The sequence below is a fragment of the Doryrhamphus excisus genome, chromosome 8, assembly GCF_030265055.1.
Source record: "Doryrhamphus excisus isolate RoL2022-K1 chromosome 8, RoL_Dexc_1.0, whole genome shotgun sequence".
NCBI lineage: Eukaryota > Metazoa > Chordata > Actinopteri > Syngnathiformes > Syngnathidae > Doryrhamphus > Doryrhamphus excisus.
The window spans coordinates 1,967,698-1,983,240 of record NC_080473.1 but is presented as its reverse complement, the minus strand read 5'-3'; the positions used below and the strand labels follow the sequence as shown (position 1 = coordinate 1,983,240).

Genomic DNA, 15,543 nt, shown 5'->3' with positions numbered 1-15,543 from the left:
ACAAAACTAAATCACAAATTTTCCAAAAAGTAACACAATCATTACTTTCCCTGGCAACTCAATATTTTATGAAGGAGTAATTCTATTACTAATTAAATTAATTCAATTTTGGGGAAAGTAACTCGTAACTGCCACTTTGGGTCATAAAAATGAAAATATAAAGGTGTGCGGGGCTCTATGGCATTGGTGTCATTTTTTTTATTGTTAAAAGACAATCATTTTAAGTTTTTTTTCGTTGTTTTACTTTCACAAAGTACGGCGGGTTGCATTTTGGAGAGCACTTACTGTGTCATAATTCTCTGTTACGCCGGGATTTGCCAGCAGAGGGCGCTATTCAGCGGACTGCGCTGCCACAGATAGGTTCACGCCACATATCCAACCCTTCACAATAAAAGACCCAATCAGAAATAACTGTTATGGGGTGGGCGGGTTCGTTGAAAGGGTGGGGTTAGTAAGCAAACTGGGGGCAACTGCTGAACTCAGCATACATATTGTAACAGCTGCTGTTTCAACTGTCTCTTCTTACCTGAAGACACGTCCACCTAGGACTAGTCCACCAGAGGGCTCATCCACCTGAGGACTCACTTGGGGATTCGTCCACTTGAGGACTGGCCCAGGAGAGCGGTGAGTCAGTTTTTGATATTCAAGTTCATTCTCAGCTAAGATCCACTCCCTGAAGGTTGGAGTCACCGTTGAGACGTCAGGAAGTAGCACAGTGGCAAACAGGAGGTGGTGCTTGTCAACAAAGTGCAATTCTGAGATGCTGAGAATCTCTCCCGGTCCAGGAGGATGAGGATGAGGGGGGAGCAGGAGGTGAACAGTACCAGTATGAAAACCATGGAAACCAAGCCAGACATCATCGAGGGAAACATCACCATGGTGACTTTTTTTTTTTTTTAATCATCAACATCACACTGATGGAATCATTTCTTACATGTCAAAGAGTGACAGACTAACAACTGGAACTATTTAAATGGGAGAGTGGCTGGATAGAAAGGGAAAAATATGATAGTTTCCGGAAGGCATGTGACAAAGCGTGTTATTGTTCATATCACCATTTCTGTCTTCTCATATTTTTTGTTTGTTTTTCCATTTTTCGTCCTTGTGGTCTGGTTTGATTGTATTTTTAATATATGCCGTGGGCCATTAACTGATAAGCTGCGTTCTGCAAAAGGCTCACGGGCCACACTTTGGTCACACCTGCTTTGGCAACTTGTAGGGCCTTGCGGGAGAATCTTTAGGTCAGTATAAAATTAAACTTAGCATATTCGATTAATGGTTGTTTGTCTATATGTGCCCTGTGATTGGCTGGCCACCAGTCCAGGGTGTACCCCGCCTCTCGCCCGAAGACAGCTGGGATAGGCTCCAGCACCCCCGCGACCCTCACGAGGAAAAAGCGGTTGAAAATGAATGAGTGAATATTCGATTAATAGGCCAGCTTACTTTAATCTTCTTGGAGTCCTCCTGAAAAAACGGCCCCACATCCGGTTCTTGGTCTTTTGGCGCTCGTCCTTCTGTTTTGTTACGATGCCTCCCATGATCTCCCTCGTCTGAGTTAGTTTATACATAGTTTTATGGTTATGTAGAAAAAAACCCCAGTCAGTTATTAATTGTTAGCATTTAGCTACAATGATTACCGTCTTAGAGTGCATGAAATATGCTTATTAAGATAGAATTGGTGAAAATATCCAACAAGCTAGTCAAGCTGTTAGTTGGCTTGCAGTTTGGCTCCAAATTAAAACTGTGTGCGTTTGTTTTGACTTTGTTTGGAACAGGAAGTGTGTGAGGAGGTCCATGTTTTTCCACCGTTGATTAAAAACAATCACATCATTAAGGCCAGGAAGTCATCCGCTCAGGGAGAACAAATGTTGACATTCAAGAAAGTGCTTAAAAAAATGTCCCGACTGAACTTTGCATATTTCCCAGAATGCTCCTGTGGCGCCGCGGGACAGAAACATGTTCAGTGACGGATCGACTCGGGTTGGTGAGTCAAACAAACATTGTGTTGAGTCAATATTAGCTGACATGTCCCGAGCAAACAGGTGTGACAAGAGTGATGTTTGAGAAAAGAAAGTGAAACAGTCGCAGCATGACTCATTTGTTGCGCGTTCAAGCACTCCGAGTGTCCTCGAGATGTAATCACATGAAGCTAGGCTTTATGGTCGGCACGTGAAATAGCGTTGCCGACTCCCTGACAAATGAATAAGTGACACCTTGTTGGCGTGGCCATTTTTTTGTGTGTGGCCATCCATCCATCTTCTCCCACTTATTCAAGGTCGAGTCATGGGTGCAGCAGCCTAAGCAGGGAAGCCAAGACTTTTCTCTCCCTGGCTAAATTGGCCACTCCTCCCGGCAAATCCAGAGGTATTCCCAGGCCAGTTGAGAGACATAGTTTCTCCAATGTGTCCTGGGTCTTGCCTGTAGCCTTGTACCAGTTGGATGTACCGTGAACACCACCCCAGGGAATGCGTGCGATAGGTATCCCGACTAGATACCCAAGCCACATCATCTGGCTCCTCTCAGTGTTGTAGAGCAGCAGTTCTACTCCTGGATGACAGTGCTTCTCACTTTATCTCTATGGGAGAGCCCAGCCATCCTAAGAAGAAATCTCATTGTGCTCACAATCTTCACTACCCAAAGCTCATGACCATAAATGAGGGCAGGATCTGGGCCTTGACCCATTTTGGCCCAGGTCCGCATCATTGCAGATGCTGCACCAATCCACCTGATGATCTTACGTTCCGTCCTTTCCTCACTCGTGAGCAAAGACTCCAGTTACTTCGACTTTGGGACCACTTGGTGCAGGATCTTATCCTTGACCCAGAGACGACACTCCACCCTTTTCCGGGCGAGAGAGATACAAGAGGGAACTTGACCTGGGTTTAGACCAGGGGTGTCAAACTAATTTTAGCTCAAGGGCCGCATGGAGGAAAATCTACTTCCAAGTGGGCTGGATCAGTAAAATCATGAGATATATTATATACCATGATTCCGATAAAACAAATAAATAATATAAAATAGGATATGAATCAGAATCAGAATCAGAAAAGGTTTATTGCCATGTATGATCAAACACATACTAGGAATTTGTTTTGGTGTAGTAGGTGCATACACATCTATTAAAAAAGAATGAGAATACAAAATATGAAATACAAAATATGAAAATACAAAATATACAGAATAACAGTATAAATATATGTACACAGTCTGTTTTTGTTTGTTATTCCGGAAGTGCAGTCTGATTGTTTTCCCCAAGAGTCCAAACTGAGCGTTAATGTAACGTATACAATGAAAGTGTCAAAGTGTCAAAGTGGCAGGATGAGGCAGAGGTGGGGTGTGAAGAGTGTCAGGTGGGGTTCCGGGCCTTGTTGATGAGGCTGACGGCAGACGGGAAGAAACTGTTCTTGTGGCGTGAGGTTTTGGTCCTGATGGACCGCAGCCTCCTGCCAGAGGGGAGCGTCTCGAAGACCTTAACATGTATCACAATATGACAATATCAAATTTAAATTCAGCAGAGTCTTGTATAAAAAGATACAGAACTTAATCCATATTCGTAATGACATAGAAATTGTAAAGCACATTTAGAATCAGAAAGTCAGAAAGTGGCTAACTTTAATGGGATATCAGCCTCTGAACACATTGCTACTAAATATTAAAAAAAAAAAAACCTGTAATGCCTGTGCTTGCCATTAAGGAAGATGTAGTCACCCATGCAATTCCAACTGCATATGGAAGATATTCGTGTTTTGTTTACACAGACATTGGGCAAATCGTCTCACAGGACGAATTAAACCCATCTGTGGGCCTGATCCGGCCCCCGGTCCGTATGTTTGACACACCTGGTTTAGACCGTTGTGAGACAAACTTAACAGAATAAATTTAATGACTGTCTTTCAGCTTTTTTTTTGTTATGGCAGTGGTTCTCAGTTGTTTTTTGTCATGCTCGCTTTTTCTGTTTTTTTTTCTGTTTTTCTGTTTTTCTGTTTTCTGTCATGAGACATTTTTTAACATGCCCCAGATTTGAAATACTATTGAGAAGCTGTAATATTTATGATTTTATCTGCACAAAGTTTCTGGCGCCATCATTCAAGCATAAACCAAGACACTAACAGACATTTTATATATGTACGTATGTAGTCCCTCGTGCCACGCACACCCTCCCCTGACAACTCACCGTGTTCCCCTCAGGGGGGCCCGTCCCGCTATTTGTGAAGCAGGTTGGCAAAGTGAGACAATCACATGATAATTTAGCTTAATGTTTACACCAGATGCTCAGGCTGATGCAACCCTGACTGGGGATCATAACCGTGCCCCCCTGCCTGGAAAGAAAGACATTTGCAACAGGATTTCATGTAAAATGCTCAAATGTCATTTATGAATTCAAAGCTATTTTTCATTCTCACGATAAGAAGGGACAAAGCGTGTCCCTTTTAGACTCCATACAAGATGCATACATTTGTTTCTAAATACAGGACCATTCCATTTTTGGCAACCCAAGTGTTGTAGTTATTAACCGGATGTTGTGTGCACATTGGACAGATTTTGTTCTGGCGTGGGAAGAGCCTCATAACTCAGAGAAGGAAGAGAGCACAGCCATTAACCCCGCCCAAAGCAAGTGGAGGGAAACGTTCCTGAAGAAACTGAAATACTCTGGACTCCTGGTGGAGAAGGTGAAGGAAACAAATATTCCCCGGCCTCATGTAGACTCACTAGCATCATCTGCTTCTGGCTGCTAATGTTATGTTAACATTATGATGTCATTGTCCAGAGGGACATGGTCCAGGCTAAGGCAAGGATCTGTTTCGTCCTCCTGAGTGCCCCCTGGAGCGTCCTCTGTTACTATGCTGAGGAGATCAGCTTGCGAGTTCCCCTGCAGGTACGGACGACAAATAGACAGAGGAACAGACAACTTTCATCTTGGTGTCTTCTCATTTGCCCTCATCCTGCAGGTTGTCAACAGTTCATACACCAACTGGTCCGCCCAAATATTTCAGTATGTGTCGGTTTCCAACCCTATGAGCCAGGATGTCCCTAATCCTCCACCGGACTTCTACACCTGCCAGTTTCGGAACAACAAGCTAGAGAGGTTCTGCTTCCTCTTCTCACTTAAAAACACACAATGCAAGCACGACATCGACATGACAGGTTGTGCTTTTCAGCATTGGGTAGCAGTTTTCTTCTCTTGTCTTTATGTATTGCAGGTTTCTGGGTAGTGAGGACAGAGAGACGTTCTTCAAGACAACTCAAAGACATCAAATAGTGAGTCGACCCACTTTTGTTCTCACTGCATTGTGTTGTTGTTTCAATTTCATCGCCTGAGTTGCAAACAAAGTTAACGTTTACAAGTCAGAAATATCCTGATTGTCTGTCAGACTTCAGGATGTTTCAGTCAGCAGACGGATGTGACTCCACCTCCTCGTCAAACACACACACACACACACACACACACATTGATGGGTTTCACAAGCCATATCTTAGATCAGAGGTAGGGAACCTATGGCTCGGGAGCCAGGTAGGGCTCTTTTGATGACTGTATCTGGCTCTCAAGCATTTCTTACCACAATAAAAATGCATTTTTGCTAACGTTTTAAAGTAAACCATCACAGAAATGACTGTTAAAAATAATATTCAAAATCAACAACTTTGTTATGAATTTTAAGTCGTCCATCTATATTCTGCTGCAATACGGCCAACCATATCTATCTTTCCTGATGATATTTTCCAGGTCAAACAACAAAACTTGATTATTACTGGGTAATGCGGTAGTCTACCTCGGTCATTGAGATGTCAAAAAAACATGTAAATGTAAACTTTCCTCCTTTAGTCAAATAGCTAAAGCTGCAGAACCAAGCCTTCTGGTGAAGATGGCCAAAAGAATGAAATACGTGTACTGAATACGGTTCAAAACTATGCAGCAGCAGAAGTTGCATTAATGGCAGCAAGTATTTGATTTATTATTAGACACTGCGCTGCTCACGAAAGTGTGCTGGCCACACCCCCTTGGCGTGGGGTAGTGTGCCTGGTCTACGTAATTAGAGCCCATTATATCTAAAACTGTTGGTCTTACATACAAATGCACACATTTTATTGCATTCAAAATATATATGGCTCTCACAGATACACATTTTACAATATCTGGCCTTCATGGCTCTCTTAGCCAAAAAGGTTCCCGACCCCTGTCTTAGATGTTAAACTCAAGGCCGATGAGCCACATCTGGCACCCCATGTCATTTTATGTGGTCCGCCAAAGCCTGGAAATAATGCACATTCATTGTACCTTGATATACAAAGAAAATGACACAAATCAAGCAAAAACACGATAAAACACACATACACACACACATTGATGGGTTTCACAAGCCATATCTTGGATGTTAAACTCAAGGCCGATGAGCCACATCTGGCACCCCATGTCATTTTATGTGGTCCGCCAAAGCCTGGAAATAATGCACATTCATTGTACCTTGATGTACAAAGAAAACCACACAAATCAAGCAAAAACACGACCAAACACACCTCCTGCCTTGAGAGACCGGAAGCAAAACAGTTAGCTTTGCCGCTTGTGTGTGCCCTCCAGCTCTACGAGATCCTGGCCAGGACTCCTTATGGCTCTGTGTCCAAGGGTGAGGTTGGAATCGACCGGCTGCTGAACGAGCAGGTCTTCACATCTGCCTACCCACTGCATGAGGTCAGCTCCCGACTTTCAGGATCCTGAACTCAGCCCCATGAAGTCTTTTATTAAACATGTCGCTCTGACAGGGTGGATTCCAGCTACCCAGCTCCCCGGTCGTCCCTGAGTCTCTGACACTCAGACAAATCCTATATGCATACTGGGCCCAGTGGTCTTGCTGGAAACGTTACCAACCTCTGGATCACATCAGGGAATACTTTGGAGAGAAGATTGCGCTTTATTTTGCATGGCTAGGTAATAAGAGCATGTCCAGCGTCACTGCGACACATTGTTCCTATGAATGTTTCCGTAGTAACTGACAGTATGTTTCATGATGACAAACTGTGTCAATCGCATGTTTCAAAACAGTGACGGTATAATTTCATGGTGACTTACTCCAGGGTTCTACACTGCCTGGCTGGTGCCGGCCTCGCTTGTTGGAACTTTGGTTTTCCTGGCAGGGTTGTGGCTGATGACCACTGACGTTCCAGCGTATGTAGACATCTTCGTGAGGTAAAGTGTGACCCATTATCCAATTTGCATTGTTGACTTGTGTCTCTGTGTATGTAGGAAGGAGTTATGTAACAGTGGCGGCGACTTCATCATGTGTCCTCTCTGCAACATCTGCTCTTCCTGGAACTACTCCAGCATCTGCATAACATACAAGGTTCTGGCCGTTTCTCTGACCGGCCCACTGTCACTGCTCACCTGACTGACTGTCCATCTGTAGGCAGGGATTCTTTTTGATAATGGAGGGACAGTTTTTCTCAGTGTCTTCATGTCCTTGTGGGCTGTCACCTTTTTGGAGTACTGGAAGAGAACATGTTCATCTCTGTCCCACCGCTGGGACTGCTCCGATTTCCAGGAAATTGAGGTACCTGAACCACATGTGTATCACACATTTTTACATGAACTCTGGCCTTCCATCTCTGTGTGGAGTTTGCATGTTCTCCCCGTGCATAGGTTTTCTATGGTTTTTCTATGGTTTTTCTATGGTTTTTCTATGGTTTTTCTATGGTTTTCCAGTCACTATGGCCCCCACCTGTGGAACAGCCTGCCGGAGAGCCTCAGGACTGTGGAGACTGTTGATATTTTAAAAAAAAAGATTAAAGACACACCTTTTTAACTAATATTTTTAAACTTTTCTTATGTTTTTATCTTTTTAGTCCTATTTTATGCTCTTAGTCTTCAGCTTTTAACTCCAGTGTTTCCTCAGGGGGGTCCTCCACACTGGGGGCTGTGTCGGGTCTGCTGAGGGGGTGCCATCCTTGGGTCCCTTCGACCCGGCCGGCTGGGGGTTCCTCCCTTTAATGTGGGGGTCCACCCGTCTGTCGGAGTCGGGAGGCCCGGGTGCTGGTCCCCCGATGGCACGGCCTGAAGCTCCTCCCAGTGTGGACGGCCCCAAAGGTGGCGTTTCCTTGATCCTCAGTGCCATGCCATGTCTCCCTACTGTGTGTGATTGTGTGATTGTGTGATTGTGTGTGTGTGTGTGTCTAGTATGGAGGGTGGGAAGGAGGGGCTTTCTTTTGTTTCTTTGTTTTTTCCTTTTAATTGTGGTAATTGTTTTAATTCTCTAAAGCACTTTGTGTTGCATGTCTTTGCAGGAAAAGTGCTATACAAATAAAGTTGATTTGATTTGATTTGATTCTCCGCGTACTCCGGTTTCCTCCCACATTCCAAAAACATGCTAGGTTAATTGGCGACTCCAAATTGTCCATATAGTTATGAATGTGAGTGTGAATGGTTGTTTGTCTATATGTGCCCTGTGACTGGCTGGATACCAGTCCAGAAGATCCAAGGGAGGATAAGCGGTATAGAAAATGGATGGATGAATAACTCTGGCCTTCACTGCCTTTCCATTTTCCTACAGGAGCGACCTCGACCAGAGTTTGCCACCATGGCACCAATGACCATGAGGAACCCACTGACTGGTGCTGAGGAACCATACTTCCCTGAAAGCAAGCGATTAAACCGCGTGCTAACCGGCTGTATGATTATGATCATCATGGTGAGTCCACTGACCTCAGACTTTCAGATGACTCTTAGTGACCTTGGGATTGCACACTTTGTGGGGTTTTCTTCGTGCAGGTGGTCGTGGTCCTGATGTTCCTCATCGCCATCATCCTGTATCGCTCCATCCTGAGTATCGTGATCTCCAAGGCCAACTACAGTTTCTTCATCTTCTCTGTGAGCTCGATCTCCTGAACTTTGCTACACTATGAAAATGTTGACTAAATCCAAGGTCGGCACATTTTTTGCCTGCTGAGCGCGCCCCCTGTTGTTACCATGTAGGCTCCTTGTTACTTTAGGTGAAAAGGGGTGAGGATCTAATACGCTTCCAGGAGGGACTCCTCACTCGTTGACTTCCCCATTTTCTTTGTCTACTTTTAGGCCGGCAGGATTGCGAGTCTGACAGGATCCGTGTTGAATCTGCTGGTCATTCTCATCTTGTCCCGAGTATACATCTCACTCGCCCACATTCTCACCCGCTGGGGTGAGTCACACCTTCCTCTGTTGCCCCCAAACCTTCAGTATCATTGCTTTAGAGCTGAATTTTGGGGGGTCAGACTTTGGCTTCTCGAAAATAAAAATGAGATCACCGTGAAACAAATACAGTAGAACAATTTTATTATTATTTATTATTATTTTACTTCTCATGTCGACATGAGTCAGCAAGTCCAAGGGCTGTCAACAAAAGCAGGTTTGACTTGAGTGTCAAACACTTAAGAGCGATCTTGTGCCACTGTTATATGTGTGTGTGTGTCATCACATGTTTCCTGGTTGTGTGTTTGCATTAGAGATGCATCGCACTCAGACCAAATATGAAGACATGTTCATCCTCAAAGTCTTCATCTTCCAGTTTGTCAACTTCTACTCCTCACCAGTGTACATCGCATTCTTCAAAGGCAGGTGAGGAACAGACAACACAGGAACTTCTTGTCTCGGCGCTGATCTGTTAGCTCGGCATGAGTCGAGAGGTAGTTGCTTTTTGTCAATTTTTCGACGTCGGGCACATTTACCCCCGGAAACGGTATTTTGCCCTTTAGAGAGCAGTTACACACGATAACCGGCACATAGAGCTTTCTAGATGTTCCAGATTCTTCACCTCTTTGTGCAGCATTTCCGTGGATTTCCTGCTTCCGACCCAAACGGTCTCTTTCATTTATTCCACCTACGGCCCGCCTCCAGGCATGTCTTCCAAACACTCCAGAGGACTTCCGGATATGTCGGGCTGCGTTGAGTGCTGGCAATCTGCAGGCCACATAAGGAAGTCCGGATCGCATTAACGTCACATAACTCTGTGTTAGAAAAAACTCTCAGAAACCGAGCGTTCAGAGCCATCCCAAACCTCTTTCAGGGCTCACTTCCAAATTCGCAAACCTCATATGAAACTTTGGCATCGTTTAACACAAGAATATAACAGTCTATCAACATTTATAGGTCGGAAACGTGGAAAAATCATAATAGGTCCCCTTTAAAAAAGTGCTCCAGGTGACAATGGTGCAGCCCATTGGCAGTGGCCACTTAAAAAATGAACGCTTCCGGGAGAAACGGAATGTCAGAACCAGTTCCAATCGATGCTCGATGCCCAACCCTACTTATATTTATATTTTAGTTCATTTAACAAATGTTGTGCTTGAAAATGATTAAGGCATCAACTACATTTGATTAAATATGCTTTGCATAGGCAGTATATAGTGCAGTAATATAAGTGCAGTATTTTTATAATGTCTCATATTTAACTCACTAGCAAGATCTCATAGTGTATAGACCGGTCATATATTTCATCTTATATTTAATATTATCTTGCAAAATGTATTTGTATATTACCATAGGTAAAACTGTTAATTTGTTAATACTTAGGTTGTTTATATTGTTTATTTTTATATTGTGTATTTTGTACTGCTTAACTGATTCTGTTCTCTTGCTGCTGTGTAATGCAAATTTCTCCACTGAGGGACAAATAAAGGCATATCTTATCTTATCTTATATTTTTGAAAACTGTGAAGTGACGAGGTATTACGGTATTGACCTACACAGGATTGGTTTTAGCATCTTCTACTATAATGTCCAAACGTATGCATGTTTCTTTATATGGCCCCTGTTGTCGGTACGTGGCTTCCTCAGTCCACCTATTGAGGTGTCACATGGCTGGGGCCCCTGCTCCAATTTTGGGTTTTGTGTCCAGGTTCATCGGTTACCCAGGAAACTACGATACGCTGTTCGGAGTACGCAATGAAGACGTGAGTTGCTACAATGGTTGTTCAACAAGGGCTAGGTTTCACTGAATGAATGAGATCATTACAAGAAAAAACATGTTGCAGTGTGGATCAGGTGGCTGTCTCATTGAGCTGGCTCAGGAACTGCTGATCATCATGGTCGGAAAACAACTGATCAACAACGTCCAGGAGTTCATCATGCCGTAAGATGCCACACAGAACACCTGGTCGGACTCAAGTCACACAAGCGCGATATTAAAGTGAAAACTGTGTGGCAGGAAGGTGAGGGCGTGGTGGCAGAAGAGGAAGAGGAGGGTGAAGGAGGTTCAAGAGGAGGAAGGAGGGGAGGAGGCTGCTTGTCCTTGGGAGGTGGACTACCAGCTGCTGCTCTGCGAGGGTCTCTTCAGCGAGTACCTGGAGATGGGTGAGTCTGTATCTCGTCATCTGAAAGACCACACTTACTAACACCCGGTCTCATCGAATCCTCCTCAGTCATTCAGTTCGGCTTCATCACCATCTTTGTGGCGGCGTGTCCGCTCGCTCCTCTCTTTGCCCTCATCAACAACTGGGTGGAGATTCGCTTGGACGCTCAGAAGTTTGTCACCGAATATCGCCGCCCGGTGGTTGAACGAGCTCCGGACATCGGCATCTGGTTTGATATCCTGCAGTTCATCACTTACATGGCCGTGCTTGGGAATGTACGCCTGGAGACGACAACGCACGCTTGTGTTTGTGTGCGGCATCTCCGCAAGTCAACTCTCACGTTTCGTTTAGGCCTTTCTCATTGCCTTCACCTCGTCCTTCCTGCCCCGCCTCTACTACCGCTACACCCGAGACGCCTCCCTGAGTGGTTACATCAACTTCACCCTGGCGACGTCCCCGTGGAACTACACCAGGGAGCATCGACACGCCTGCAGGTAGTAGTTCATTATTTGGGAGTGTTGGCACATTTGGTTCTTGTTTTGCGTACTCATGTATCGGATGTTTCAGATATCGGGGTTTGAGGGATGAAAATGGCAAATATCTACCGGAGTATTTTCATTTGCTTGCCATACGACTCGGCTTTATAATCATCTTTGAGGTCAGTAAGTCAGTATGGCATGGAAATAAAATGTCCGCAAGTACAAAGACTGATTGTAAGCTTTGCGTCTTCCCCAGCATGTGGTCTTCTTCATCGGCCGTTTGATCGACATGATGGTTCCTGACATCCCAGAGGATGTAGAGCTTAAGATGAAGAGGGAACATTACATGGCCAAGGAGGCACTGGCAGAGAACCAGGTAGGAAGTAACAAAAGGGAAATCATCCATATTTTCACCTCCTCCATTTCCCACTAAAGCAGCTAGTGTTGGTACGCAGGTCTGCGGCTCCGCAAGCTGCTAGGCCGTCTTGCTAGCCAAGCAGTCGCCAATGCCGTGTCTACGTAATGACTCGGTCATATAGTTGTATAAAGGTGTTGCTAATGGTATTGAAATCAATAATTATTGCACTCGTTCTGTCAATCCTATGAACTTCATTTCACTTCTCAAATATCCATCTTCTATATCAGGGGTCTCAAACTCAATTTACTTGGGGGCCACTGGAGCTAGGGTCTGGGCGAGATTGGGCCGCATCAGGTTTTCCAAAAAAAAAACACAAAAAAACGCATTTATTAAAAACAGAAAAATGAATAAACTTTGCTTTGGTTCCAATTTTCTACAAGAAAAGCTCTGATAAAACATTCCACTGTTCTCAAATATCTTACTTTTTATTTTTCTACACAAAATAAGATGAAAAATAAATAAACAAATCAAGAATAAAGAAAATCAATTAATCAGTAATAAATAAATAAATATAACAATAATAAAACGGCAAATAATAAAAACTTAAGAAACCACATATAGTCGGTGAGTAGACAAATTATTTTTTTCAGATTAAAATGAACAAAGCATTATTAGAGCCCTGTAGACATGACAAAACACGACTATAGTCACATTTATACTCTTTTTATTTACAACATATTGCGCAACTGCAGGGTCTTGAGACACATGCTAACTCGCAAACTAGAGAGCTAGCGACCTAAACAGTAGCCTTCAAGTTATTTCCTTTAAACTTAAATAGCCAAAAACTTACCACTTCCACACGGATAGGGAGGATAACTATTAACAGTTGTTTAACCTTTAACATGAACATTAATCAAACTTTTTTCTGGGTACATGATACCATACAGCATCCATATCAAACATTAAACTTTCATATCAAGGCGGGGGCCTCAAACTAGTGTCCTGCGGGCCGCGTGTTTGAGACCCCTGTTCTATATGATATACAGTGTTTAACTGAAATTGCTGACCCGAACAACCAATGATTTATAAAGGAAAATCTTGAAAATAATCAGGGATTAAACAAACTCTGGAACTGTGTATTAACTTGTGTTAACGTTCATAGCCACGCAGGGCGATGCTGTCCGACGTCATGTTACTTTATATGTATGCTATACTATTATTCTGTGTATTCTTATCATGTACTGTACTTGTAAATTATTACTGACTTAGGGTGAATAAAGATGTGTTTTCCTGCAAAAAATCAGGGAGAAAGCACAAATGGGCGACATTACTGTTGTCTACATTAAATGCTGATGCTGTGTTTGATACACCCAGGCCTTGGGGAGAGCGATGTTTCCTGGTGAGGTGAACGGCACAGCCGGAGAACTTCGACAGCGTAAACCCAGACGGTCCCCACCCCCGGCACCAAGGATGACGGAGATCTCAGAGGAAGCTGATACATTAGGTAGCTGATGGGACATTTAGGGAGGAGAAGAGGCTGTTCAGTCCTCGCCCTTCTCGGAAGACCACTGTGTTGACGGTGATGGTTACTTGGACCTTTTGTAATAGAACTTTTCCTAGCAGACACATGCTGAGAAGGCTGGAAAAATGGAGGCAAACGTGAGTAGTTGATGTAAAAATAATATATCCATCCTAGCATAAAAACTGTCAGAAGTGGAACACAAAATAATACCACAAAGTGTAACCGCACCACCAGATGGTCACTAAGCCAAGTCAAGTCTACTTTTCACTGACACACACTGTGACTGTATTGTATATACTATAAATAACTTTCCGTCTACTGTTTTATAAAGATCAAGTTATTTTTTTTTAATATGTACTATTTTTCAAGGATGTTCCCATTACATTTTGGTGAGAATCTTAATGCAGAGGAACAGCGGTTCTACTCCGAGTTCCTCCCGGATGGCACTCACCTTCATTCTGGAGCAGAGCCCAGCCACGCTTAGGACCATAGTTGAGGGTAGGAACATAGATCTACCGGTAAATTGAGAGCTTTGAGGGCAGAATTACAATTAACACGTCATCAGTAAGGTAAACACGATCGTCTAAGCACACTTGCGTTCCCTATTAAAGAGAGAACAATCCAACGCTTGATAAATTCTCTTGTGGCAAACACATAGAAAGTAAAAGTGCAATGATCCTGGATTATTGTTTACAGAAAGTATGGAAAGGTTGTGATTCGGACAAATGAGTGGAGTAATCTGCAGCGAAAAAAAACGGAAGGACAGGATTAGGAATTTTTTGGATTAGCAGGTTGACGAGGTCTTTTGACTGCACAGAAGTTGTAAATATTGAGATGTGACTGAAAGTATGGAGGAGTTTTGTAAATAAACAGTCTGCAAGAGTGCATTGAGGGCCAGTTAACCATGGAATACAGGCGACAGTGGTGGGCATTAAATACCAGAAATGATGAAAATGATGAAAAGTCATTGCTGGCTTTCAACCATGTGACCCAGTGGCAGTTTATGTCAGTTCCGGTGAGCCAACAGGGGTCAAATGGGAGGGATAGGACCACTTACATACTGTATGTTTGTACGATGCTAATCATGTGAGTGTGCACGGTGTGTTGCACGAAGACTTGAAAATGGTGATCCAGCCAGGACAGCTCATCTTCCACCTCAGACATAATGGATGTAGCAGATGAAAATAACACTTTTACTTTTCTCCATTTGCGTTCTTACACAAAGCCAACCTGCATGAATACATTCTTGGATGTGTACTTTGAATGACAAAATGATGAACCTAGAGTTTTCTGTAGTGAGTCGGGATTCTCCCATAAGGGTTTTATGCTGCCAATTTTGGGTGAATTGTCTTTTGTTTGGCTTTATTTGTGTGAAACATTTTTGTATTTTGACACAAACCTGAATTTTAATTGCATGCATGTTTTGGAAATACACAAATACATGGGAAATAAATTGTTCAAGAATTTATTTACAGAAAAAAATACTAATAAATATCTTTAATAGATCAAATTTTGTCCTGCTTAGCTTAAAACAGAATTAATTCTGTGTCCAGGTTTGCAGGGGTCTCCAACTTTCATCACAATTAGAGCTGTCATCTATTTGTGGTCATTTGTCACTAAGCAAATATTCCTTGACCCTTTGGTGAGCTACTGAAAACCAGCTGGCGAGAGATGAGACCCCTATGACAATATCACTGTCATAAGGCTGGACATATAACCCTAGACATAATTAGTCTAAGACAGGGGTGCTCACACTTTTTCAGCATGCGAGCTACTTTTAAAATGACCGAGTCAAAATGATCTACCCACTACAAAAATGCAAAACATCTATTTATTTTCAAATGTATTGAGGATTATTTGTACGTACAATG

The 15,543-nt window shown here is 43.3% G+C and overlaps 1 protein-coding gene across 3 annotated transcripts; it reads left to right on the top strand.

The window, feature by feature from the left end:
* The first annotated feature begins 477 nt into the window (after positions 1 to 477).
* On the top strand, positions 478 to 15,149 carry ano7 (anoctamin 7). 3 transcript variants are annotated; one of them, XM_058079325.1, is made up of 24 exons: positions 478 to 624; positions 786 to 879; positions 1,927 to 1,984; positions 4,540 to 4,670; positions 4,769 to 4,876; positions 4,950 to 5,086; positions 5,202 to 5,259; positions 6,578 to 6,688; positions 6,760 to 6,925; positions 7,072 to 7,162; positions 7,241 to 7,337; positions 7,401 to 7,544; positions 8,541 to 8,678; positions 8,759 to 8,857; positions 9,062 to 9,164; positions 9,469 to 9,580; positions 10,860 to 10,914; positions 10,996 to 11,093; positions 11,169 to 11,314; positions 11,383 to 11,588; positions 11,665 to 11,807; positions 11,881 to 11,971; positions 12,049 to 12,168; positions 13,525 to 15,149. In XM_058079325.1, exons 2-24 carry the CDS (start codon positions 790 to 792, stop codon positions 13,660 to 13,662), a joined length of 2,640 nt encoding a protein of 879 aa, XP_057935308.1. In that variant the 5' UTR covers positions 478 to 624; positions 786 to 789; the 3' UTR covers positions 13,663 to 15,149. The 3 variants fall into 3 exon arrangements, 2 of the variants coding, with proteins under 2 accessions (XP_057935308.1, XP_057935307.1); XM_058079324.1 differs by having other exon boundaries at positions 495 to 624; positions 680 to 879; XR_009131369.1 differs by lacking the exons at positions 12,049 to 12,168; positions 13,525 to 15,149 and having other exon boundaries at positions 495 to 624; positions 680 to 879; positions 11,383 to 11,542.
* The last annotated feature ends 394 nt before the right edge of the window (positions 15,150 to 15,543 follow it).